The sequence below is a fragment of the Protopterus annectens genome, chromosome 11.part0 (genome assembly GCF_019279795.1).
Source record: "Protopterus annectens isolate FY-2018-M chromosome 11.part0, PAN1.0, whole genome shotgun sequence".
In the NCBI taxonomy this organism is placed as follows: Eukaryota; Metazoa; Chordata; order Ceratodontiformes; family Protopteridae; genus Protopterus; species Protopterus annectens.
Genome location: NC_056745.1, coordinates 1,156,365,604 through 1,156,390,819, shown reverse-complemented (window position 1 = coordinate 1,156,390,819; position 25,216 = coordinate 1,156,365,604). Strand labels below are relative to the sequence as shown.

The 25,216-nt window shown below is 43.2% G+C and overlaps 1 protein-coding gene across 1 annotated transcript in view; it reads left to right on the top strand.

The window, feature by feature from the left end:
- DNAJC2 (DnaJ heat shock protein family (Hsp40) member C2) overlaps positions 1 to 25,216 on the top strand; it is a 1,234,748-nt gene that overhangs the window by 108,618 nt on the left and 1,100,914 nt on the right. The window contains exon 6 of the mRNA XM_044088515.1: positions 14,695 to 14,733. Coding sequence (XP_043944450.1) covers positions 14,695 to 14,733 — 39 coding nt within the window. The remainder of the gene's footprint in view (positions 1 to 14,694; positions 14,734 to 25,216) is intronic.

Genomic DNA, 25,216 nt, shown 5'->3' with positions numbered 1-25,216 from the left:
GGAATTTTGGACTGTTCTAAATGGAACAATAATAATTTCTTGACTCGTGCAAAATACTTGTGCAATAGAGACTGTACGTCCTGGTCAAATGTTTGGTGGTCAACAGATGTGAATGGATGGGAAACAAGTGGTGCAGTGATACCAGAGAAAGATAAAAGCAGGCAACAAAGAATAAAAATTGTGCATTTCCAAGGTACCGAAGTAATTACTATAACCATTGTGTCGCCACAAGAAAGTGATTTCAGGAGTTTATGGAATCGGAGTGTCTCTTCCAACTAGAACTGATCCTTTGGGGACCCTCCATCTTTAAGTACAAAGCCTTAAGAATGCTACAAGAAGCAGATTTTGCCTTCACAGAAGAAGAACAATTGTTACTCGAGACGGGATTCGTACACCATAATGAATGGTTATCTTGGGTTAGATATAGTACCCGAGAAGCACATTGTGAAAACTGTATTTCTTGTGCTGAAGGTAAACAGCAACTAGCGACAGTCCCATTGATGCGAGATGAAGGTAACCTAACGTGTCTGTTAAAATTATTCTTCAACAAAACTGAAGATAAATGCAAAAATGAAAAACAGCGTTTTCCAGTCATAAGCAAAGTTGAGAAACCGCCTGCAGCGATTTCCTATCCAGGTTCGTATATGTGCATTTCCAGAGATGGCAGAGTGAAATATTATGGCAATATGGGACAGAACTATTGCAATGTTACTGTGAATGGCAGTGAGGATCCATTTCTGGAGAACCAAATTCGTAGTTTAGCAGACGTATGGTGGTTATGTGGAGACGACAAACTCGGATCAAGGCTTGCGATTCCCTGGAAGGGAACTTGTGCACTTGTAAAGCTAATTCTGCCATTCTACATTTTCCCAGTTCCAGCAAGCGGTTTCGTAAGAGAACCTGAAATAAAGCCGAAGTGGTTGAGTAGGAGAGAGGCATCGAAGCAATCCTTCGATAACGGTGTCTACATCGATAGCATTGGCGTACCAAGAGGTGTACCTGATGAATACAAAGCAATTAACCAAATAGCAGCTGGTTTTACATCCATCTTTGTCTGGATTCAACCTAATAAGAATGTGGACTGGATCAACTACATTTACTATAACCAGCAGCGTTTTGTGAACTATACCAAAGATGCATTGAAAGGAATTGCTGAACAACTGGAGGCCACTTTGCAGGTGGCATAGCAGAATCAAATTGCGCTGGATATGCTCCTGGCCAAAGAAGGAGGAGTTTACAGGATGTTTGGGACTTTCTGTTGTACGTATATTCCAAACAACACTGCGCCTGATGGAAGTATCACTCGAGCTTTGAAAGGTTTGGAGATGTTATCCGAAGAATTGGCAGAGAACTCTGGGGTAAGTAATCCCTTTACAGACTTTCTACAAGCGTGGTTTGGAAAATGGAGTCATCTCATCAGCAGTTTCCTGGTGTCCGTTGGAGTCGCTGTGGCTATCATGGTGGTATGTGGTTGCTGTTGTATACCCTGTATCAGAGGTCTTCTACAAAGACTGGTTGATACTGCTGTTACGAAGACTATGTACCAGCAATTGCAACAGACTGGTGAAAGTGAATACATTGAAATGTGACTCTCTGCAAATGTTTTTGAAGTTTAAAAATTTGTCTTGCCAATGAAGTAATGTATGCAAAGAAAAACTTAGTTTTTACCATATATTGCTGAAATAAAAAGACAAATAGAAGTGTTTTCAGGGGGGAAATGTTAAGAGAAAAAGTTTTAAAACATACTGTTATTTGTCTTTTTCCTCTTCTTGCAAAGTGAACATGTTATTTGTTGGGATATGCCTATCAAAGATGGGCCTCATCTGTGAACAAAATGCAGCATTGCTTATGAACCTGAATAATAACTGTTTTCTGCATTTCAGAATAAAGAGATTTGATTATAGCTTGGTGAAGCCTGGGATAAGGACGCATGGCCGAGTAAGAGTTAATTTACTGAAGCAGGCTGTGTGTCCTGGAAAATTTGAGCTACCATTGTTGAACTGAACATTCTGTACTTCTTGAACATTCTGTACTAACTGTTGGTTTGAGGTGATTTGTGATGAACATGTTTATCCTATATGTTTTTCATAGCCAACTGTCAACGGTCAGAAATGTAACAAAAAGTTGTTTTGCTTGCAGTATAAAAGTTGATGTCCGTAAACAAGTTGACCAGAGGAGATCATCTTGGCCAACATGCTGTGTAATCTGGTTAGCTGCTAATAAAGAAGTTTTTTCATCACCTGAGGCAGATGCGACTCGTTTGAATTTTTCTTCTGACAGTTTTGTTATGAGAAGCTAATTAGGTTTGCATCTGCAGGTTGCAGTGGAGTTTTTAGTGTTCTTTTCTTTTGAAGTGCTAATTTCAAAAATATTTCTGAAATTATTAGGCACATTGTCTTACAGCTTAGGGCAGTGTTAGAGAATTCTTCTTCACCTGTCAGAAGGTTGCTCTGAAGAGCTCTCAAAGGTGATGGCCTCATTGATTTGGGCTCTAAGGACATAGTCCTTTTTGGTCTGTTTGAAGGCACCATTTGGTCTGCCTTCTTTTTATTTTATAAGTTACATTTATTTATCATATGCACATACCATTTTGGTGATCATAGTCTCATGTGTGAGGCATGAACAGTAGAAAAAACTTATGTTGTTAGTTTGTAGGTACCAGATGTGGTGAGCTTGTATGCCTGCCTTATGTGTATAGCTTGAGGGTTATCAGTTACCTTTTTGTGTGCAGCCTGTGCATGGTCTTCCTGTTCTGTGCTGACCAAGATGTTACTCGGCCTTCACTAATGGTGTAGACTTTTATTGCATACTGCTGTGTGTTCAGTTAAGCTTGGAATGTAAGCCCCACAGAACAACTCGATCAGTATCTTTTTTTTTTTTTTCTAGTGGGTAGCAGCAATGTTAGTCTGCTTGGGAACATCCTTGAGTATATAGTGTTTTGGGTGACTGAAGGTGTACACAGGGAAGGTGACCTGGTTTTGACTTTTATATATCAAGAGGGACACACACACACACACACACACACACACACACACACACACACACACACACACACACACACACACACACACACACACTGGAGAAGGAAGCTGTACATTCTGATTCCAGGTGAACAGCACAATGATGTGATGCAGTGATTTTCTAAAGTTGTTCAAGGAAATGAAACCAAAATTACTCGGCACTGTTTATGCAGGTCACTGAAAGGTGATGAGCCAGAGGTTATGTTGCAGGAAAGAACTTCTGAAGTGAACGTCCTGCTTGGCCTTTGGAGGCTGAGTAGTGGGTATAAAAGCAATTAATCTTATAGGTTGGGTAGTGAAACTGCCTGCTAGAACCCAGGCACAATCTACAAAGGTGGAAATCTCCTGGTAGAAGAAGTGAGATCAGGGGTGGATTAGAAAATTGTGTACCCATTGGAAGAAATTGATTACATCTGGATGTCTGAGCTCAGGACTGTACTTGATGGATTTCTGGAAAGGATAGCCTTCTATGTTGTGGAAAAGACCTTGTTATTTCCTTCAGTGGTGTGGTTTGAATGAGTCTGCTTTTGCCAGAAGTGTGTTGCTTTGTACTTGAGCCTTTAGCAAAGCCTTTAACTGTACTGTCACAGTATTGCAAATAAAGCTGGCTATTAGTTAGGAAGATTGTATGTGGTAGGCGTGGAACTGGCTGAATGAAAAGGTACAAACGGTAGTACTGAATAAACCCAGTGGGAATTAATTATAGAATATCTCCCTTTAGGGTAGGATCCTGGTTAGCTGCAGAGTTACTTTCTCCTCGGTAAGATCCAGGGAATTATTATGGCTAGGCTTGTATAGACCCTAGGGCCGATAGCCTAGTACCAACCCATGAACCTATTTGGTAATTGTAAAAATTCAACCTTTGTCCTGTCAGATGTACCCTAAGTAGGTCACAGATTCATATGGAGCTTGTATCATGTTTCAGTTCTGCATGGCCTGCTTTTTATAAAGGTAAAACATTAGGTTGGATGATGAGGCTGCAGTTTTGGAATTATCCCGCTAATGACATTTTATCCCTGTTTTACTGTTCAAGGGAGAACAGGCTTCTTCTTTTTCTCTGTCTTACAGGTATGAAGAGAAACACCTGTGAAAAATACTACCAGTGAAGTTGTAAAAGCTTGCTTCTTGGTTATATATATTTCAAAATTGCTGTATTTAGGCTTACTCAGATATCTTGGAAAATGGCCATCTTTCATCTTGTTTGAAAAGGTGTAGTTAATCATTCATTTGCAGGTTGGAATGAATGGAATGAAAAAAATGGAAACTTGTATTCCTTTATTCTTTGTGATATTGGTGTGTTGCAATGACAGAATTATTTTTCCTTATATTGTGGATCGCAATGACTCAAGTTCGTGTGCCCTGTTTTATAGTTGTAATTTCCTGACTTGGGCAGTTTTGTCATGATTTGGTTCATATGGTTTGTTTCATTGCATACTGGAAAAGTGTTCAAAAGTATAAATGTAAAAGAGGCTCTAACAAGTGATGCCATTTTGCATAAGGGATATACTTAATTCTTCCTTGGACCTACATGTGGTACCTTTGTTAGTACGTTGCAAAATATAGAATGATTTCCTCACTAGTGTAGACATGTGATGCTCAAAGGCTAGATTAATGTCTGTGTGTGCCCCCAAGACCCTGACTACTGAGTCAACTCTTAGGGAAGCAGTGTCAATATGACAGTTACAAGGGCTGAATGACTTCCTGGGGGGGGGGGGGGTACTGTTAGGTATTTCTTGTCATTTACTGAGGCCATGGTTCAGATGCCAGTTATTTGTCTTTGATAGCCCTTTATGGATAGCATTTCTGGCAGTGGTTCATTTCAGGTTGTGGATATATGTATCTCAGATTTGGCTTTGGTAGATTTTAGTTGTCTTCATATCTGTTTGTGCAGTTTGAGACTGCTTTTATTGTGTTGGGTTCTCCACCTCCTAATTTTTGCCATGATTTTCTTCTGTTATACAGCCTGTTGATGTTGTAATTCCACCAGGGTGGATTGCTTTTTTGAGTTAGTTCTGTACTTGATGCTGTTGGGATGGATGGTGAGTGTTTCCAATAATGCATGAGTTTCCTGGTTCAGTCAGTGCTATGGGATTTGGCTTATGATACTTTGAAGATGGAGAAGCTCAAGTTCATTGTCCTGTTTGACCAGCCTTGAGATACACAACCACCGTTAGTCCCTGTCTGCATAGTAGCTGGTCAAACTTTTAAGTGAAAGGTGCAGTATACAAAGGAAACATGATGTGACTACTACTTCCATTATTTCTTGCCAGTACTTTGTTCTGCTGGCCGTTTCGGTTGGATTTCGACCTGCAAAGTATAGTGTTACTACTTTCTGGTTTTTGACATTGCATATCTTCCGCTGCCTAGGTAGGCCACTAAGTCTAACAAAATACATTAGAATCAATTTCTTATAGAAGTCTTCTGACTTGCTTGCTGAGTTTTTCAAGGATGGGGCTACCATATGTTTTGGGCTTTTTCCTTGGCTTTGTCAGTCACTTGTGGAATTTAGCTGGTAGGAAGGGCTCACTATCTAAAATGTTGTACTATTTCTGAATTACTCAAGTCTTCTCTTTACTTATGGTTATGAGTCTGTGTTGCCTAACAATTGCAGGTAAATATAATGAATGCCTATAGCATGTGCAGCAATTATCATCCGTGTCTGAGCGTGCATAAAATTACACATCATCACAGTGCAGTTCCAATATAGCAGTGAGTCATTATCACTTTTCAGACAAAACTCTCAGCAGCTGTCACTAAAGTTCACAGAAGTAGACGTCATTATCACATTGATGAATGCTCAACTCTGATTTAGGTTTTTCTCCACTTGGAGTCATTGCAGCCCCCCCCAACACACACACCACTTTCTTGCTGTCATTTGCACAATGTCAAGAAATGTAACAAATCTATGAGGCAAATTCTGGACATCCTGCCAACATCAGGGATAAGTCATGAAGTTACTAGAATACCAGGATTTGTGGTGGACTGTATGAGGGATAGGACTATATATGTTATTACTTAGTGCCTTGCATCCTCTGATTTATCAGAAAAGAAGAAAGTGTTCTCATAAACGTACCAAGACTATGAAGCTTCTGGACAGTTGAGATTTCTGACCTTAGCACACAGCAACACACTCACGCTCTACTTCAACATGCAGCTAGTTTGCATTCCATGCACACACCCATTTGCACATTTCTATTTCTGTATGTACCTTGTCTGATGTCTGTATTATACCTTGTTTGATGTCTGCATTGTGGTGCGAGTATAAAATATGTAATGATATTAGTGTAAATACTAAGGTCATCACTTGTACTACACGATGGTCTTTGGAGTATACATTTATACTTTATTCATACTTTTGTGTGTATGTGGAAGAATACATTCAACATTGTTTAGTTTTTTACTTGTAAGACAGTGACAATATCCACAGTTAGATGTTGTCTATTTATTTGAGACTGTCCTGGACTGTTGTGGTAAAATATTTCCTCTGCTTTTGAACTGTGAAGTCATTTAGCTGATTTACTGATTATAGTCTTGTTCTGTTACTATTATTAAATATATTAAATGTATGTCAACCTATCTTTGTGGGTGATATCTCTGTGGCATATTTCAGCTGCCACAGTGCTTGCATATCTATTTGGTGAGCTACCCAGGGTCTAAGGTACTTGGGGACTCTGTCCCACAAGGTTGAGGATAGAATGACAATTCACAGCATAAGAAAATTAAGTTATGCACTTGCCGTAATGTCCCATCAGTGTTATCCTTGTCCTAGGAAGGTATCTGACCAGATCTGATGCCCTTGATAAGTATAAGCATGGTCCTGGGAGATGAACCATTTACAGGTTACCTCTGTCCAGTAGAGGCATAGGTGCCAAGCCAGGGAAGAATTTCCTGTTTCCCATCCAATTGTCCAAGTTGCACTTGCATTGGGTTAGGGAGGAATTCTGCTTCACACGGAGGGGCCACTGTGATGCAGTGTTTTCCTCCGGGAAAGGACACATGCGAAAAGACAAAGCCTGGGTCAGTCTTGGTCTTTTCACATGCTGTCTTGCTGTAGCTCTCCACTCAGTCTCCCTCTATTCAGGTGTAGTAAATGTATGTAGGTCAGGGCAAAAGGGTTTACTTAACTCCCCCCTTTCAGTCCTTATGGCCATTGCTGAAAAGGACACATGTAAATGGAAAAGGCAGAGGTAAGGCAGAGTGCTGGCACTGCATGCAATCAGGAGTCATTGCTACTACCAGCAGTCTGAGTGGGCATCCAGAACCGGTATGGGACACTTCAGACACCCACGACCTGAAGCCCCATGCCTGTCCTCTGCATAGTAGTGGAGTGGCGGTCCTTACCCTGCTTTTTCTGTTTACATGTGCCCTTTTTGTGCCCCCTGGTCAGTCATTGTGTGTAATTTGCTGTTTTCATGGGTGGTAGGTATGATCCTCTGCAGCGTCATCACCACTTATGTACCTAATGAAAAGAATACTGCCCCTGTGGACAGGAGTGAAGATTTGGATGGGCTAACCAGGTAATGCATATGACATACATATATATGTAGTCTTCCAATACTTCTGTCAAACATCAGTAGTAATCTGTTTGCATTTTCTTTCCTGTTCAGGTTCGTCCACTGTCTGAGACTGACATGGCTTCACAAGCAGGAGAACGACAAGTGAGAGTTTGGGTATTTGGCCATTATTACATTCAATGGGCTGCCAGCCATGCCTCCATAACTGAAAACCAGTACAACTTGAGCTTCCCCACATCCAGTGTGAAGGTATACTGGATTGCAAGAAGTAGTACGCACTGGAGCGGAGTACTGCAGTTGTTGAAAGAGAAGTGATGTTCATCGTGCATACAGCTGCAGTAATCACAGATGGGTTCTCTGCCGTCAGGCGGGTCCTCGGTCGGCCGAATTCCAAAGTCCAGGTCCGGCGTCGGTTGTTGTCACTTTCTCTCCTGACGTCAGTGAGGCCGGAGTATATAAGACACAGCCGACGCCGTGTTCTCCAGTTTTTTTTGCCGCGCGGTGCCCGAAGCAGAAGCAGTTCGCAAGTGCCGGTCGGCCAGCTCCTGAATTACGAAAAAATTGGAAACCGAAGTCTTCATTAAAGCTAAGTACCCCGTTGGGGAAACTTTTCTTGCCTCAGACTGATGTCAGAAAAAGTTAATAATTGTATTTCTTGTGGGAAGTAAATACCGCATAAGGATTTCCATTCCCTCTGTATACCTTGTTTAGGCCCAGATCACGACGTCTCGGGCTGTCGCTTTTGCGCTACTTTCAATAAACGCACTATTAAGCGTGGGAGTTAAGCCCAACACTTTTTTGGTAAAGCCTTTGATTATAAAATGTCGTCGGAGACTCCGACTACCGTTTTGTCCAAAAAACGCAAGGACAAGGACCGACAAGCGTGGTCCACGGTCCCCACCGACACCACGCCAAAACAGGCTACACGTGGTCCGGTTCTCAGCGAAGACGCCTTGCAGTCCCTGACTACCGACAACACTCCTTTGGTGGTGTCTTCTGTAACCGAGACCGCAGGTACCTCGGCCTTTTCCCAGACTACAACCACTGAAGCCATTGTGAGTGTTGAGCCTCCTTATGTGGACAGGTCCACTTCCACCCATGGTGTCTTTAGACCCTCATCTTCCTTTTCTATTAAGGCCTTCACTAAATCCAAATCAGCCAGGCATCCCAAGAGGCCTGTTGCACAGGGCCCATCTCCAGGCCCCATGCCTAAAAAACAGATGCTTAAAATGGCTGAGGATTTAATTACTCTTATCAGGGGTTCTCAGCCCCCTCCAGACAAGAGACCCAGAGTGGAGGAAGATTCTCCCTCTTCTGATCAGGGCTCCATTTTATCAGAACATTCTGATGTAGAGGAACACTCTTACTCCCCTTTTGAAGATTCTGATGCAGAGCAGTCCATTCCTTCTGTATCTCCTCCTGAGGATTTTTCCTTTGGGGAAACCTTGCACACTTTGAGGGAACACTTCCATTGGGAAGGCCAAGACTTTTCCGATTCCAAGAAAAGACTTAGGGAATTTCTATTGTTACTTCAACACAGACCTCTGGCGATACCTCCTGTCTTGGACATACTTGATGATGTTTATTCGGAGGCTTGCCTTAACCCGGATTCCCTGCCTCCTGCACCAGTCAAACCTGATAGGTACTATAGAGTTCCTAACTCTCACCAATTTCTCTACAAAAGCCATAATGCTGACCCTGAAACCATTTCTCAAGGCCCCAAGGGATTGAAGGCCTCTACTGCTAAGAATCCACTTCCTGCGAAGAGAGTCAAGATCCTTAGAAAGGTGGGGAAAAAGGTATATACCTCGGCCACCCTAGCCATGAGGGCCTTAAATTGTCAGTTTCATATGCTTAAATATCAACAGTTCCTGTTATCACAATTAAGGAATAAAATGTCTCAACCTGAACAACCAGATTTGAAGGAGTTGCAGGATATGATGCATAGTGCAGAGCAAGTGGGTAAACACACCTTACAATGTGGCTATGATGCCCTAGAGGCCTCAAGTGGAGCTGCTGCTACAGGATCAGTCATTCGTAGACATGCCTGGCTTAGGGAACAAAGCTTGCCTGATCATGTGAAAGCTAAACTTCTAGATGCTCCTTTACAAAAGGATGTGCTGTTTGGTACTAATGCTGAGGAGATATTACGGAAAATGTAAGAAAAAGCCAAATCTATGCAAACTGTCAAAGCTTTTCTACAGGTCCAACCACCACATTTTAGCAGAAATTGGCCTTCAAAAAACTGGTTTCCAGCCACTGACGAGCCCCACAGAGGTAGGTACAGGCAGACAAGGGGCAGAGTGCAATCACAAGGATCATATAGAGGCAGACAATGGCAAACTCCAGCACCAAGAGGTGGCGAAGACAGTGCACAACAATACAGGAAACAAACCCAATGACTCCCTCATTTCCATGCCAAGCAAGTCTCAGCTGGCAGCACCTTTGGGAGGAAAGCTGGCATTATTTACAAGAAATTGGCATATTGTCACAACAGACAAATGGATCCTGGATGTTATAAACAGAGGCTACAAATTTCAATTCCACACTCTTCCAAAAATGAGAGGCATGCCAAACCTGCCACACAATCAAAGGGCAGAGGCACAACTACAAATTTCAAAGCTCATAGGCATGAGAGCTATACAAGAGGTACCTACTCACGAACAAGGTCAAGGTTTTTATTCAAGACTTTTTCTGGTACCAAGGAAAGGAACCGACTGGAGACCCATTTTGGACTTATCCATCCTAAACACATTTTTACTCGTACCAAAATTCAAGATGCTCACATTACAGCAGCTTCTTCCCATGCTGGGCAAGGAGTTTTGGCTGGTAACATTGGACCTCAAGGAGGCATACCTGCATGTCCCAATCAGACAAAGCTGCAGAAGATACCTCAGATTTCTTGCAGGTTCAATCCACTATCAATTCTCTGCATTGCCCTTTGGCTTATCTACTGCGCCCAGAGTATTCACAAAATGCCTGGCATCAGTGATTGCCTACTGCAGACTTCAAGGGATACAAATTTACCCTTATTTGGACGACTGCCTGATCCAAGTGGACAGCAAGCACATACTTCTGGAACATCTGGCTTATGTAACACGATTACTGCATTCTCTGGGATACACAATCAACAAAGAGAAATCCAGGCTAACACCATCTCAGAAAATAACTTTCCTGGGTGCCAACTTGGACACAAACACCCAGATGGGGCCTATCTTACGCCAGAAAAACAGGGGCAACTAACTCAGTACTTCAAAATACTAGCAAAATGTACCAGGCTTACTGCAAGGAAAATCCTGCAAGCTCTGGGCTTCATGGCATCTTGCATTCTTTTAATCCCATGTGCAAAGCTGCATATGAAGAAACTTCAATGGTACCTAAAAAACCTATGGTCTCAACACAGTCACAGTTTGGAAACAATAATACCAATAATTCCATGTTTGCAAAAGGAATTTCTATGGTGGGCCCAAGCATGTCAAGCAAACACAGGTCTCCCATTCTGCAAGCCTCAAGCAAATCAAGTCATCACAACGGACGCCTCAGATTACACCTGGGGGGCGCACATGACAGACAGGTGCATTCAGGGCAAATGGTCCCAAAAGGAAAAGCACCTTCACATCAATCAAAAAGAAATGCTAGCAGTAATAAATGCAATTACAGCTTTCAAGGACCTCCTGCATCCAGGACAATTACTGATAAGAACAGACAGCACCACAGTAATGTGGTACATAAACAAACAAGGAGGAACACATTCATACCCCTTGTGCAGACTAGCCATGACTCTTTGGAACTTGGCTCTGGAATGGCAAATCGAACTTCAAGCACAGTACTTGCCAGGATTGGAAAACACGCTGGCAGACAATCTAAGCAGAAATATGACAGATCCACACGAATGGAAGTTGCATCCTCAGGTGTTTACAGAGATAATCCAAGCGTGGGGGAGGCCAGACATAGATCTTTTTGCCTCCCACAGAAATCATCAATTGGAAAAGTTTTGTTCGAGGACCTTTCATCCAAAGGCCTGGAGAGTGGACGCCCTTTCATTCAGTTGGACAGCATGGACAGTTTACGCTTTCCCACCTCTGCCTCTTCTGCCCAAGGTGCTCTTGAAAGCAAGAGCAGACAGACCGAAGATGATACTGATTGCTCCAGATTGGCCAAGGCAACAATGGTACCTGCTCCTGAGGAGCCTAACACATACTCCTCCCTGGTCCCTACCTCTAATGCCTTTTCTGCTGACTCAGCACAGCTACAAAACTCTTCAGTCAGCTGAAAACACTCAATCTCGCTGCATGGAAAATTCCTTAACACCACAACAGACCCTACTCTCCAAGGAGGTGCAGGATGTCATTTTGGAGGCCAGAAGGCCATCTACTAGAAAGGCTTACTCGGCAAAATGGAAACGGTTTTGCTCTTGGAATGAGAAAAAAGGCCAGGACCCTAGAAAACTGAATTTGCCTCAGGTATTACAGTATTTAGCTGAGCTGCTGAACAGTGGACTTTCATTTTCTTCCATAAAAATCCATGCCTCAGCCATTTCTGCAGAATTCAACACGGATCCACCTTTATTTTCTCACCCACTCTTACGACAGTTCCTCAGAGGGGCTAAGAATATTAGACCACCAAGGAAACAACCAATACCAGCCTGGGATCTTAATTACATACTAGAAAAATTAACATTGCCTCCTTTTGAACCAGCTGCCTCAACAGATTTGCAATATTTGTCCTGGAAAACAGCCTTCCTTCTGGCCATCACTTCAGCTCGTAGGGTTTCGGAACTACAGGCCCTCATGGCGGTGCAGCCCTTTCTCATCTTCCATCAGGACAGGGTTTCCCTTCGTACCAACCCGTCATTTATGCCTAAAGTGGTATCCAGGGTAGCTTTAAATCAAGCCATACACTTACCTACCTTTTACCCCAATCCTCAAAACAAAGGGGAAAGCTGCTACACTCTTTAGACATCCATAGGCAGCTACGTTATTATTTGGACAGAACAAAGTCCTTCAGGAAATCAGAACAACTTTTTGTGCCCTATGCTGTAGGGGGCTCAAGGGAAACCAGTTACCAAGCAGACTATTTCAAAGTGGATAGGCAACTGCATACGGTTTTGTTATTCCTATCATGGGAAATCTGTTCCTACAGGCATCAGATCCCACTCCACCAGGGCCACAGCTACCTCTACAGCCTTCCTCAGAGGAGTTCCTACCAAAGATATTTTGGAGGCAGCCACTTGGAGTTCTGTACATACCTTCACAAAACACTACCACCTGCCTTTATATTCCAAAACTAGAGCAGGCTTTGCCACTGCTGTGTTGCAGGGCATTCTGGCTCATCCCAGTTCCACCTAGTACCTACCACCCTGTGCGTAGCTTTGGGACTCTACCCATCTGTGATTACAGCAGCTGTATGCACGATGAACATAGTACAGTTTTGTACCTACCATAAATGTAGATGTTCGAGTGCTAATACAGCTGATGTACAGGTTTCCCCTCCCTCCTTCCCCACTTGGTAAAGGCATGGGGCCTAACCCCCTCTTCATACAACCTGACTGGGTTATCCTTCTATGGTTTATTTGCTTGCAACTACTGATTTTGGATTATATTGCATTGCATGTGTTATATATATATATATATATATATATATATATATATATATATATATATATATATATATATATATATATATATATATATATATATATATATATTTATATATATATATATAATTTATGTATTGCCTTATTTCTGGGGGCACCTGACATCTGGGGCAAGAAAGACTGAAGAACATGGCGTCGGCTGTGTCTTATATACTCCGGCCTCACTGACGTCAGGCAAGAAAGCGACAACAACCGACGCCGGACCTAGACTTTGGAATTCAGCCGACCGTGGACCCGCCTGACGGCAGAGAACCCATCTGTGATTACTGCAGCTGTATTAGCACTCGAACATCTACATTTATGGTAGGTACAAAACTGTACTTCCAATCTACCCTGAGCCCGACATCCTTGTGCTGCACATTGGAGGGAATTATGTCATCAGTCAACCACTCAGAAGGCTACGGCTTCAAATCTGAGCAATTTTTGAACACCTGCAGTCGTGGTGGCCATGTTGTAATTTTGTGTGGTCTGACATAATTCCTTGACAGATATGGCAAACAGCAAACCGTCAACAGGCAGCGCACAAAGCTAGACATTTACAGAATGGGTTCATGCATGGCTTGATGCACAGGGTCGTTGGATCTGTAGTCCGTCATGACAGCATCACCGCAGAAGATGTTCACCTGTTCAGAAGGGATGGCATTCACCTAACTGAGGAGGGCATTGCGTTGTTCTTGACTGACCTCCACAATGGTGTGAGAAGAGCTATGCTGGAGAGGAATGGAAAACACCCATGACCAAGTAGGACCAGTGTGGTAAGTAACTCTATTATGAAATGTGTTGTGTAAAATATATTTTTCTGAGTTTGGCAAATAACTGTGGTAAGGAGCTGGTGAAGATGCTGAGAAAGAACAACTGTTTCAGGAGAGTTCTAGCACGTACAATGTAATACATCAGTAACCATCCTGCAATACTTCTTTTTTTATTCTGCTTGCATCAGGCATGTGTAGAGTTTAGATGACAGGAAGGGCTTGCTAATACAGAACTTGATCCCTTAGGTCCATTGCTGAATGGACACATGTAAAGAGAAAAGGCATAGGTAAGGCAGACTGCTGACACTGAAGGAGGTTGTGAGACTGCAGTGGTATCCCCTGTCTTGAGTGGGTAGCTAGCACAGCTATCGGACAGATCAGATGGTCTTGCCTGCCACTGAAGTTCCATGCCTGTCCTGGGTTCATTAGTGGAGTGGTGGTCCTTACCTTGCTTTTTCTCTTTACTGTACCCATTCAGCAGTATGTTGGCTACACCAAGAATGCAGTCATATGTGTTTACATGATAAAACAACTGGTTCTGAAAGCTATACACATGTACAGATATCAGTTTTGTTTGGACTCAAGTTACGGAAATTATGATTTTTTTCATATTTTGGTAAATAACTTTGCAATGGAGCATCTGAATGTGCCAAGTAATACCTCCTTTTGAAGAAATTATTGATAGTCCCAACATGGTAAAAGAATTGTGCCTGTATGTTGTACACATGTGCAGATATCAAAGTTTATTTCAGACTTAGGTTATGGAAATTATGATTTTTTTTCATGTTTTGGTAAAATACTTTGCAGTGGAGAATATGAATGTGCTAAGTAATACCTCATTTTGAAGACAGTATTACTGGTTCTAGCATGGTAAAAGAATTGGGCCTGTATGTTGCACACATGTGCAGATATCGGCGTTTGCTTTGGAGTTAGGTTATGGAAATTATGATTTTTTTCATATTTTGGAAAATAACTTTGCAAGGGAGCATCTGAATGTGCCAAGTAATACCTCCTTTTGAAGAAATTATTGATAGTCTCAACATGGTAAAAGAATTGTGCCTGTATGTTGTACACATGTGCAGATATCAAAGTTTATTTCAGACTTAGGTTATGGAAATTATCATTTTTTTCATGTTTTGGTAAAAAACTTTGCAGTGGAGAATCAGAATGTGCTAAGTAATACCTCATTTTGAAGACAGTATTACTGGTTCTAGCATGGTAAAAGAATTGGGCCTGTATGTTGCACACATGTGCAGATAGCGTTTGCTTTGGAGTTAGGTTATGGAAATTATGATTTTTTTCATATTTTGGAAAATAACTTTGCAAGGGAGCATGTCAGTGTGCCAAGTAATACCTCATTATGAAGACAGTGTTACTTGTTACAACATGGTAAAATAACTATGTCTGTACACATGTGCAGATATCACAGTTTGTTTAGTCTTGTAGGATTATGGAAATTATACATTCCAATACTTCTCATTATTATGCCCATATCTTTGTAAGGGAGCATGGTGATCACACAAGTGATGCATTATTTTGAAGCTGACATTGAGACGCACAAGTTCTACACTGATATGCAGGCTCGATCTGTTGCAGATGAGATATGCTTTGTTTATTTATCAATTATGAGAAATGTTATATTAATCATATTTATGTGAATATTTCCATAAAGGAGCATCACACAGTAATGGTTAAGGTATCATTTGAAGCTGACATTCATACTAACAAATTAAATACAAATTGCATGGGTCTACATGGTACATTGACCAAGATATTGTGCTTTGCTTTTCCAAAAAGGTATAAATATGCACAATATCAGCATTCTTTGCCAAATATTTAATAATGACTTTGATATTCACTACCAGCATTTACACTGTTGGAAAGGTCAGTGTCTGCTGAACAACTTTCGCATTTACATTTTTAGTCTAGCTCTTATAGTTAGAATTATGAACAGTTTTTTGTATGGTATTAGAAGTGGATTTTCTGAAAATGAGCTCAGGCTGCACTGTTGTTCCTATGGTGGAAATAAGCGGGCAGCTTTTTCAGAGCTGCTTCGGAGTGAATGAGTTAAGTGATCTTTTTTGTTATAGAAGTTGATTCAAGTTCTTTTGAATTCTCTGGTTACTGATTTTGATTATTTTCTTTTGCAATATTTTATTCGTTTGAATATAGAGTCCTTAAATGAGTATGCAATTCATGATTTGCTAATGCACAAATATATTGTACAGTGTAATAAATGCTATGCATATTTAAAGGTAACCGCTGATGACACTGGTATCTCTGTTCCTCGTGTCAAAAGTTGCGATGATGATGATTGCACTTGTGCAATTGGTGTAGCTTGTAGAACTGTTTCATATATTAATGACTGGACTAGTGAGATAAATAGTGTTACGCAAAGAACAAATAGAACACATTTAGGAAATGATGCATCCGTTATCTGCAAAGATCATTCAATCCCTATGAAACAAGACGATGCCCTTGAGAACTTTGGAATTCTGGATGCAAGTATTCAGCAATCTGAGGATCAAGTTTGTTTAGAAGGAAACAAAAAAAGAAAGGAAGTTTACAACAAATAAGAAAAAGAAACTGATTGTCTGTAAAGTAAAAAGAATGCTTATTGAAAAGGACACTGCTTTGTTATGTAACACACCGGTTACAGGTAATGATGTTTTTCTATCAGAAAACCTTCAGTCTACAGAAAAAAGCATCATTTTTCCAAAAGAGAAGGTAGAACAAAGAGGCAAAGGGCATGTGTAAAGGAAAAAATCAAAACTGAACATGGAACGATTGAAGAACATTATTACTGTAAGAAAAAAAGAAAGACTGATGTTGACTGCATGGCTTAAACTGTGGATTAACAGAGTCAGCTGGATGAGAATTTTAATACAGAATAAAAACAATGGGGTTAATAAGACTAATGGTAATGAAGATCTATCCATATTCTTCATTTTTCACTGTTGCAGTCATCACATTCAGGTTATCCCTGCCAGGGTAGCCCTCGGTCGGCCTGAATACCAGAGACTTAGTATTTATGCGTCAGTTGCTGTTGCTTGAAGACTGATGTCAGGTCATCAGTGATATAAAGGAAGGCAGCCGACGCCATTACATCAGTCTTTCATGCCGTGGAGCCCGAAACAGAAGCAGTTCGAGTGCCAGTCAGCCGCTACTAGAGTTTCTTTTCCAAATTGAAGTTGAAGTCTTCGAAAGCTAAGTAGCCTGTTGGGGATCCTTTTTTTCTTGCACTAACTGATGTCAAAAAAAGTTAATTGTCTCGCCTTTGGAAAGCAAATACCACACTGGGACTTCCACTCTTACTGCGTCACTTGTCTAGGCCCAGACCATGACGTCCCTCGTTGTCAGTTCTGTGCTTTGTTTAATGCCAGAACTATTCATCGTCAGGCCCTTTATTGTAGCCAGATATTTCCGATTACAGTCTTTGAATTCTGTTATGGCTTCAGTAAGCCATCCAACTGCAAATCTTCCGAAAAAGCGTAAAGATAAAGACAGAGACAGACAGCACAAGACCAAACCTTCCGACGACACTACCGCCAAGCTGGTCGTCAGTCCTTTGGAATTCAGTGAGGCACTTTTGCAGCCCCTGATGCCCACTTCAGTTAATTTGCAGGCTGCTACTGAGACCCTTTCGGAATTTGATATGCCACAGAACTCTTCTTCGTCTAAGGATCCTGCGGTCATCTCTACCTTGGATGGGTCTGGAGCCACTGTGCAGGCACCGGCTTCCAAGGAAGTCCTTTGCAACACTGAATCCAGACACAAACCAATGCCTTCTTTCACAGCTACCGTTCTTTCTAAAACAACAGAGTTCCTTAGGCCCAGGGGTCGAACCACTCCAAAGAAACCGACTACCAGCTATTCTCTGGCGCCTGCTCCCTTGCCTCAGCCACAAATGCTTAAAATGGCAGAGGGTCTTATGCTGATTAGGGGAAGCCAAGCCACTCCCTCAAAAAGAAAGAGATCTGTCTCCAGTAGTTTTGTCTGACTATGAAGACATGCAGCCCCTCTCTACATATGAGGATTCTGATTCAGCGGAATCTGTCCCTTCAGCCACTCCCCCAGAGGATTTTTGCTTTGGGGAAACCCCTACATATATTATGGGAACATTTTAGAAGGGAGAGTCAAGACTACTCCCAGTCTAAAAAGAGACTCTGAGAGTTCCTGGACCTTCCACAGCACAGGCCCTTAGCCATCCTCCCAGTCCTAGATGTGGTGGATGATGTTTTCCTTGACTCCAGATACCCTCCCTCCTGCTCCTAGAAAACCAAATAGGTACTACAGAGTCCCTGACTATCACAAATATCTTTTTAAAAACCCAACAGCGGACTCTGAGGTAATCACTCAAGGCCCAAAAGGGGTTAAAGCTTCTTCAGCTAAGAATCCCACCCCTTCAGATAGGGATTCCAGAGCAGTGGACAGATGGGGTAAAAAGTGTACACCTCAGCTACTTTTGCTATCAGGGCACTAAATTGTCAGTTCCACTTGCTTAAATATCAGCAACATACTTTGGAACTCCTTAAACAAAAAAATTCCTCCTTTCCTGCATGGGCAGAATCTAAAGATTTACAGGAGTTAATGCACTCTGCTGGTCAAGTAACTAAACACACTTTGCACTGCGGTTTTGATGCCATAGAAGCTTCTTGCAGGCAGCAGTCACTGGATCTGTCATTAGAAGACCTGTATAGCTTAAGGAACAACCCCTGCTAGACCATGTCAAGTCAAAATTGTTGGATGCACCCTTACACAAAGATAACATATTTGGTACTAAAGCAGAAGAGGTGTTAAAAAAGATGCAAGAAAAAGCAAAATCTACGCAGACTGTTAAAGATTTCTTACAGGTACAGCCCCTCTAGGTCCAGCAGACATTTTACTTCCAAGCACTGGTCCTTTCCTGCATCTAGTAAACAGGGCCAGCTTAGTCCCCGTGGAAACGGACCTCCTAGACAGTAATCCCAGGAGTTGCAGAGATCTAAGCAGTGGACTGCCTCCACTTCATATCCAGGGAGTTCTAAGCCACCCCCCTTATGGTAAGAACTCACAATGACTCACCCCCTCCCAACCTTGCCTCTGCCCACCATCACATATCCCTAGGAGGAAAACTCTCCTTTTGCTCAAGCACCTCTGCCACCATTATCAAGGACCAATGGGTTCTGAACATTGTCTCTCAGGGGTACATGTTCTCCTTCCACACCCTTCCAACCCCAAAAGGGTTCCCAGATCTACCACCAAATCAGTCGGCAGAGGCTCAAAAGCAAATCCATACCCTGCTGTCCTTGGGAGCAGTAGAACATATTCCTGCAGAGCAGATAGGCCAAGGCTTCTACTCCAGACTTTCTGGTTCCCAGAAAAGAGGGCACCTGGCACCCCATCCTTGATCTATCCATTCTAAACACCTTCCTGGTGATCCCAGAATTCAAAATGTTCACCCACCAGCAGCTGCTAGCCATGCTGTCCAAGGATGCTTGGCTAGCCACCCTGGACCTAAGAGGCCTACCTCCACATTCCCATCAGGGAGTCCTACAGGGAATATCTTCGCTTCAGGGCAGGATCTCAACACTTTCAGTTCTCTGCACTTCCCTTTGGCTTATCTACTGCTCCCAGAGTTTTCACAAAATGCCTGTCTCTGGCCATTGCTTTTTGCAGACAAGGAAATATTCAAATTTATCCCTTAGACTGCCTTATTCAGAAAGACAGCTCAACGACCTGACCTTTGTAAAGGACCCACTAATCTGCTTAGGGTAGAAAATCAATGAAAAGAAATCCAAACAGGTACCCACCAAAAGGATAAATTTCCTGGGAGCAAGTCTGGACACAGCATCTCAGATGGCATGCCTAACACCAGAGAGACAAAGTTTCCTATCGGCTTACTTCTCTCAACTGGCCACCAAGCCCCAGCTTTCTGCAAAGAAAATCCTGCAAGCCCTGGGGTTCATGGCATATTGCATACTCCTTATTCCATATGCCAGACTGTATATGAGGAAACGTCAGTGGTACCTAAAGAGCCTTTGGTGTCAACACACTCAAGATCTGGAAACTCTTTTTTTTTTTTTTTTTTCTATTATTCCTTGCCTGAAGAAGGAATTTTTTTGGTGGGCAGCAGGCTGCTCCCCCAACAAAAGACTGCCCTTCTCCCCACACCCCGCCACCCAGACCCACACCACAGACAAATCGGACTACATTTGGGGTGCACACCTGGATGGCATCTGCATACAGGGCCAATGGAACCCCCAGCAACTCCCCCTACACATCAGTCAAAAAAAAAGATGATGGCTGTGCAGCAGGCATTGATAGCTTTCAAGCACCTTCTCTCTCTCTAGGGGTTCTTCTGATTAAAACAGGCAACGCCACAGTAATGTGGTACATCAACAAGCAGGGAGGGATTCACTCCTACCCGCTGTGCAGGCTGGCCATGACCCTTTGGTTTACAGCCTCTTCCATGCAGCTGCTGTTAGCACAATACCTGCCAGGCTTTGTCAACTCCTGGCAGACCAATTAAGCAGAAAACTTTTGGACCCCATGAGTGGCAGTTCAACAGAAACTGCCCAGAGGCTGACCTCTTTGCCTGCCACACCAACCATCAGCTCAGCAAATTCTGTACCAGGGAACATAATTGCAAGGCATGGAAAGTGAATGCCCTGTCCTTCCCCTGGGTAAACCTCTCGGTTTATGCCTTTCTTCCCCTACCTCTCATTCCCAAGGTACTGATAAGAATAAGGGAGGAAATGCCAAGGACCATTCTCATAGCTCCAGACTGGCCCAGACAGCACTGGTACCCCTTTTTGTGCAGTCTGTATCTTCCTCAGATTCCCAACCTCCTAACCCAGAGGGAAAGGGAATTCATGCACCCCCCAATTGCAGACACTCAGTTTGGCAGCTTGGCTTATACCCTAACCCTTGACCAATCTGCCATCTCAGTAAACAGGTTCTGGATGTTATCCGAGAGGTCAGACGGCCTAGTACCATTAAGTCTTATGCAGATAAATGGAAAAGGTTCTGCACCTGGATCCAGGCTAAGGGGGCCAATACGGCACAGCCCTCCATCCCTCTCATCCTGGATTACTTAGCTGACATACCATACAGTGGTCTCTCTTTCTCCTCTATAAAAATGCGTGCCTCTACTATTTCAGCTCATTTTCCCACTGAGCAGCCTCTTTTTCCCACCCTCTGATCAAACAGTTCCTCAGAGGGGCTAACAACTTGAGGCCCCCCAGAAGGGCACCAAACACCCGTTTGGGACCTTAACTTTGTTTTGGAAAAGCTCACCCTGCCACCTTTCAAACCAGCTTCTTCTGCAGAGCTAAAATTTCTCTCCTGGAAGACAGCCTTCCTCCTGGCCTTCATTTCAGCCAGAAGAATCTCCAAGCTGCAAGCACCGATGGCAGTGGAACCCTTCATCATCTTCCATGCAGACAGGGCATCCCTCACAACTAACCCATCCTTCATGCCCAAGGTGGTGTCCAGTGTGTCTCTCAACCAATGCATCCATTTGCCCACCTTCTTTCCTAACCCTCAAAACAAGGGGGAAAGGATTCTGCACACTAGATGTGCACAAACAGCTCAGATAATATCTGGACCAGGACTAAACCCTTCAGAAAATCTGATCAACTGCTGGTTAGCTTTGCTTCAGGGGCAGAGGGCAAAGCCATCTCCAAGCAAACCATTTCCAAATGGATAGCACCTTGAATCCATTTCTGCTACAAACAGCATGGCAAGCCTCCCCCCATGGGAGTCAGGACACACTCCACCAGAGCAGCCTCCACCTCTGCAGCTTTCCTCAGAGGAGTCCTCACCAGGGACGTCCTGGAGGCTGCCACCTGGACATCTGTTCACACCTTTACCAAACATTACCACCTGCCTCTCTTTTCTAAAACCAGGGCAGGTTTTGCCCCTCTGCAGTCTTACAGGGCATGCTAGCCAGCCCCTAGCTTCCTTGACTGCCTCCACCCATTTCCTCAGCTTTAGGAATTCACCCAAATGTGATGACTGCAACAGTGAAATACGAAGAACATGGGTTCATAGGTAGGTACTAGGCAATCTGCCCAAGGGCATTTATAAGCCTAGCCAGAGTGTGTCAGCTTTCGCCGCCCCATTGATTAATTAACTGAACCTCTGTCAAGAAGAGCCAATGAAGTGATCCCAGGGGTGTATTTTCTGTTAGCCATCCACTCGTCAAGGTTTCTCTTGAAGAATGTTAGTGAGGGGCTCTGCCTAATGTAGTTAGGAATTTTGTTCCAAAGCATGGGAAGTCTATGTGACAGGAATCTATCCCTCCAACATGTTCTATTTATTGTGGTGAGGTTTAGCTCACTAGAGCGAGTGGCTCTCAGTGACTTGGATTTCTTTAGGTGGAGCATTTCCATCAATTCTGAGTTGGACATGACTTTGTAAGTCAGGCAGAGATCACCTCTGAGTAAGCGATATGCGACTTGAGTACAGCTGGAGTTTTTCCAGTCGGGCTGCATAGGACATATGTTTGAGGCCAGTAATCCTCTTGGTGAGGTACTTTTGTGGTCTTTCCAGCTGTTGGAAGTGATTTGTGAGGTACATCCCAAATGGGGCATTATACTCCTATGATGGGTCTGATGAGTGACTAGTAGAGGGGCATTATAACCTCTTTATTTCTAGATGCGAACCCTTTAGTAATTAAATGGACTACATAGAAGGATTTCCTAACTACTTTGGTAATATAATTGTCAAAGGAGAGATTACTATCTACCTGGGTCCCCAGATCTCTTATTACCTCTTCTGTATTAAGGGGGGCTGCCACCTATGTGGTAATTCATGAGTGTTTTGTTTTTCCCCAAACGGGATGACTATGCATTTTTTGGCATTTAGCTTGCGACCATGACTTTGACAATAGGTGTCTGTCTCAGTAAGGCCCTTTTGGAGAATGTCCGTGTCAGACAGAGAGTCAGTTATGGCTCCCAGCTTGCAGTCCTCGGTGAACTTGGTTAGCCATAGTCCTTGTGGGTTTGCCTGTACTTCTGAGAAGTATATGCCGAACAGTAGGGGTCCCAGGACCGAGCCTTGTGGGACACCACTTGTGACTGGTTTAGAGTCGGACCTGGAGCCCGCTATTCTTACCGTGTGAGTTCTGTCTGTAAGCCAGTTGGCAACCCATCTCGTGACGTAGGGGTTTATGTTCAGGCTGGTGTTTTTCTATAATTCCCGAGTGGGGAATGGTGTCAAAACCCTTAGCGAGGTCAAGGTAGGCTGTGTGAACTACCTTCCCCTCATCTATGGCCTTGGTGACTGTCGCGAAGAAGTCAACCAGGTTTAGTAGGCATGATCTGCCTTTAACTAAGCCGAACTGGGTCGGGTCAAGTGTTTGGAGGTTCCCAATGTCTTTGTTAATGAGTTCCATGATGATGCGCTCCATAGCCTTGCAGACCAGGTAGTCAGGCTTATGGGGCAATAGTTACCTGGGTCAGTTGTGGCCATTCCTTTGTGGAGCAGAATAACTGATGTTCATCGTGTTTCACTGCTGCAGTCATTACACTTGGGTTATCCTGCCATCAGGCGGTCCCGCAGTTGGCCAGAGTTCCAAAGTCTTGGTCCGGCGTCAGTTGCTGTCGCTTCTTCCCTGATGTCAGTGCGCCAGGGGTATATAAGATGCAGCCGATGCCATTTTCTTCAGTCTTTGTTGCCGCGCGGTGGCCGAAGCAAAAGCAGTTCGCAAGTGCCGGTTGGCCTACTCCTAAGATTTTCAATTTGAATTTTCAGAACCAAAGTCTTCAATAAAGCTAAGTACCCCATTGGGGAAACTTTTTCTTGCCTCAGACCGATGTCAGTAAAAGTTAATAATTGTATTTCATGTGGGAAGCAAATACCTCATAAGGTTTTCCATTCTTATTGTATTCCATGCCTAGGCTCAGACCACAATGTCACTAGTTGTCGGTTTTGTGCTAGATTTAACAAATGCACTATTAAACGTCTGTTTGATTTTGTTCGCCATTACTTTGGCCAAAGGTTTAATTATACCATGCCATCGGAACAACAGACGACCGGAATACACAAAAAACGCAAAGACAAGGATGACAGGTATCTGAGCTCCAAAACTGATGAAGCCTCTTCTAGGCCAGTCACCGGTTCTCAGTGAGGTGCTTTCGTAGCCCCTGACACCCGCTACCTCAGAGCCTCAGGCCGCCCCCGACTCCCACGTGAAGATGTCTAGGCCTCTGGATACTCAAGGTGTTGGGCCTACGGAAACTAACCCTTCAGGTGGGTCTGGAGCCGCTCAGCAGGCATCTGCTTCTGAGGGTGTTTTCAGACCTTTACAGATTACCATAAAAACTACAGCCAAGTCTAAAACTCCGTTAAAGACAAAGAAGCAAGTACAGCATTCACCTAGATAGGCCTCCATGCCTAAAAAACAGATGCTCAAAATGGCCGAAGACTAAATTACTCTGATTAGGGATACCCATCCCCCACCTGATAAAAGGCCTAGGCAGGATACAAACTATGATTCCTCTGACCAGGTTTCCATTTACTATGATTCCTCTTCAGACCAGGGATACTCTTTACCCCCTATGAGGACTCTGATGCTGTAGAATCAATTCCTTCAGCCTCTCCTCCAGAGGATTATTCTTTTGGGGAAACTTTACATACCATGAGGGAGCATTTCCATTGGGAGGGCCAGGATTACTCAGAACCCAAGAAAAGGCTTGGAGATTTTCTTATTACCTCAGCACAGACCCCTTGCTATTCCGCCTGTGTTAGATATAGTGGATGATGTGTTCTCTGAATCCAGTTTAAATCCTGCTTCTTTGCCCCCTGCTCCAGTCAAGCCAGACAAGTACTACAGAGTCCCTGACTCTCACAAATTTCTTTATAAAAACCCTGTTGCTGACCCAGAAACTATTTCCCAGGGTCCCAAAGGGGTAAAGGCTTCCACGGCTAAGAATCCAGTTCCCTCTGACAGGGATTCTAGAGCATTAGACAGATGGGGGAAGAAAGTTTACACTTCTGCAACTTTAGCAGTGAGAGCTTTAAATTGCCAGTTTCACATGCTTAAATACCAACAATATTTAATGTCTCTGTTAAAGCAGAAAGTGGTTACAAGTTCAGAGCAACCTGACTTTAAGGAAATGCAGAAGTTATTGCATGCAGCTGAAAAAGTGGGCAAACATACTCTGCTATGTGGTTTTGATTCATTAGAGGCTTCTTGTAGAGCAGCAGTTGCAGGATCTGTGATTCGAAGACATGCTTGGTTAAAAGAACAAGGCTTACCTGATCATGTTAAGGCTAAATTATTGGATG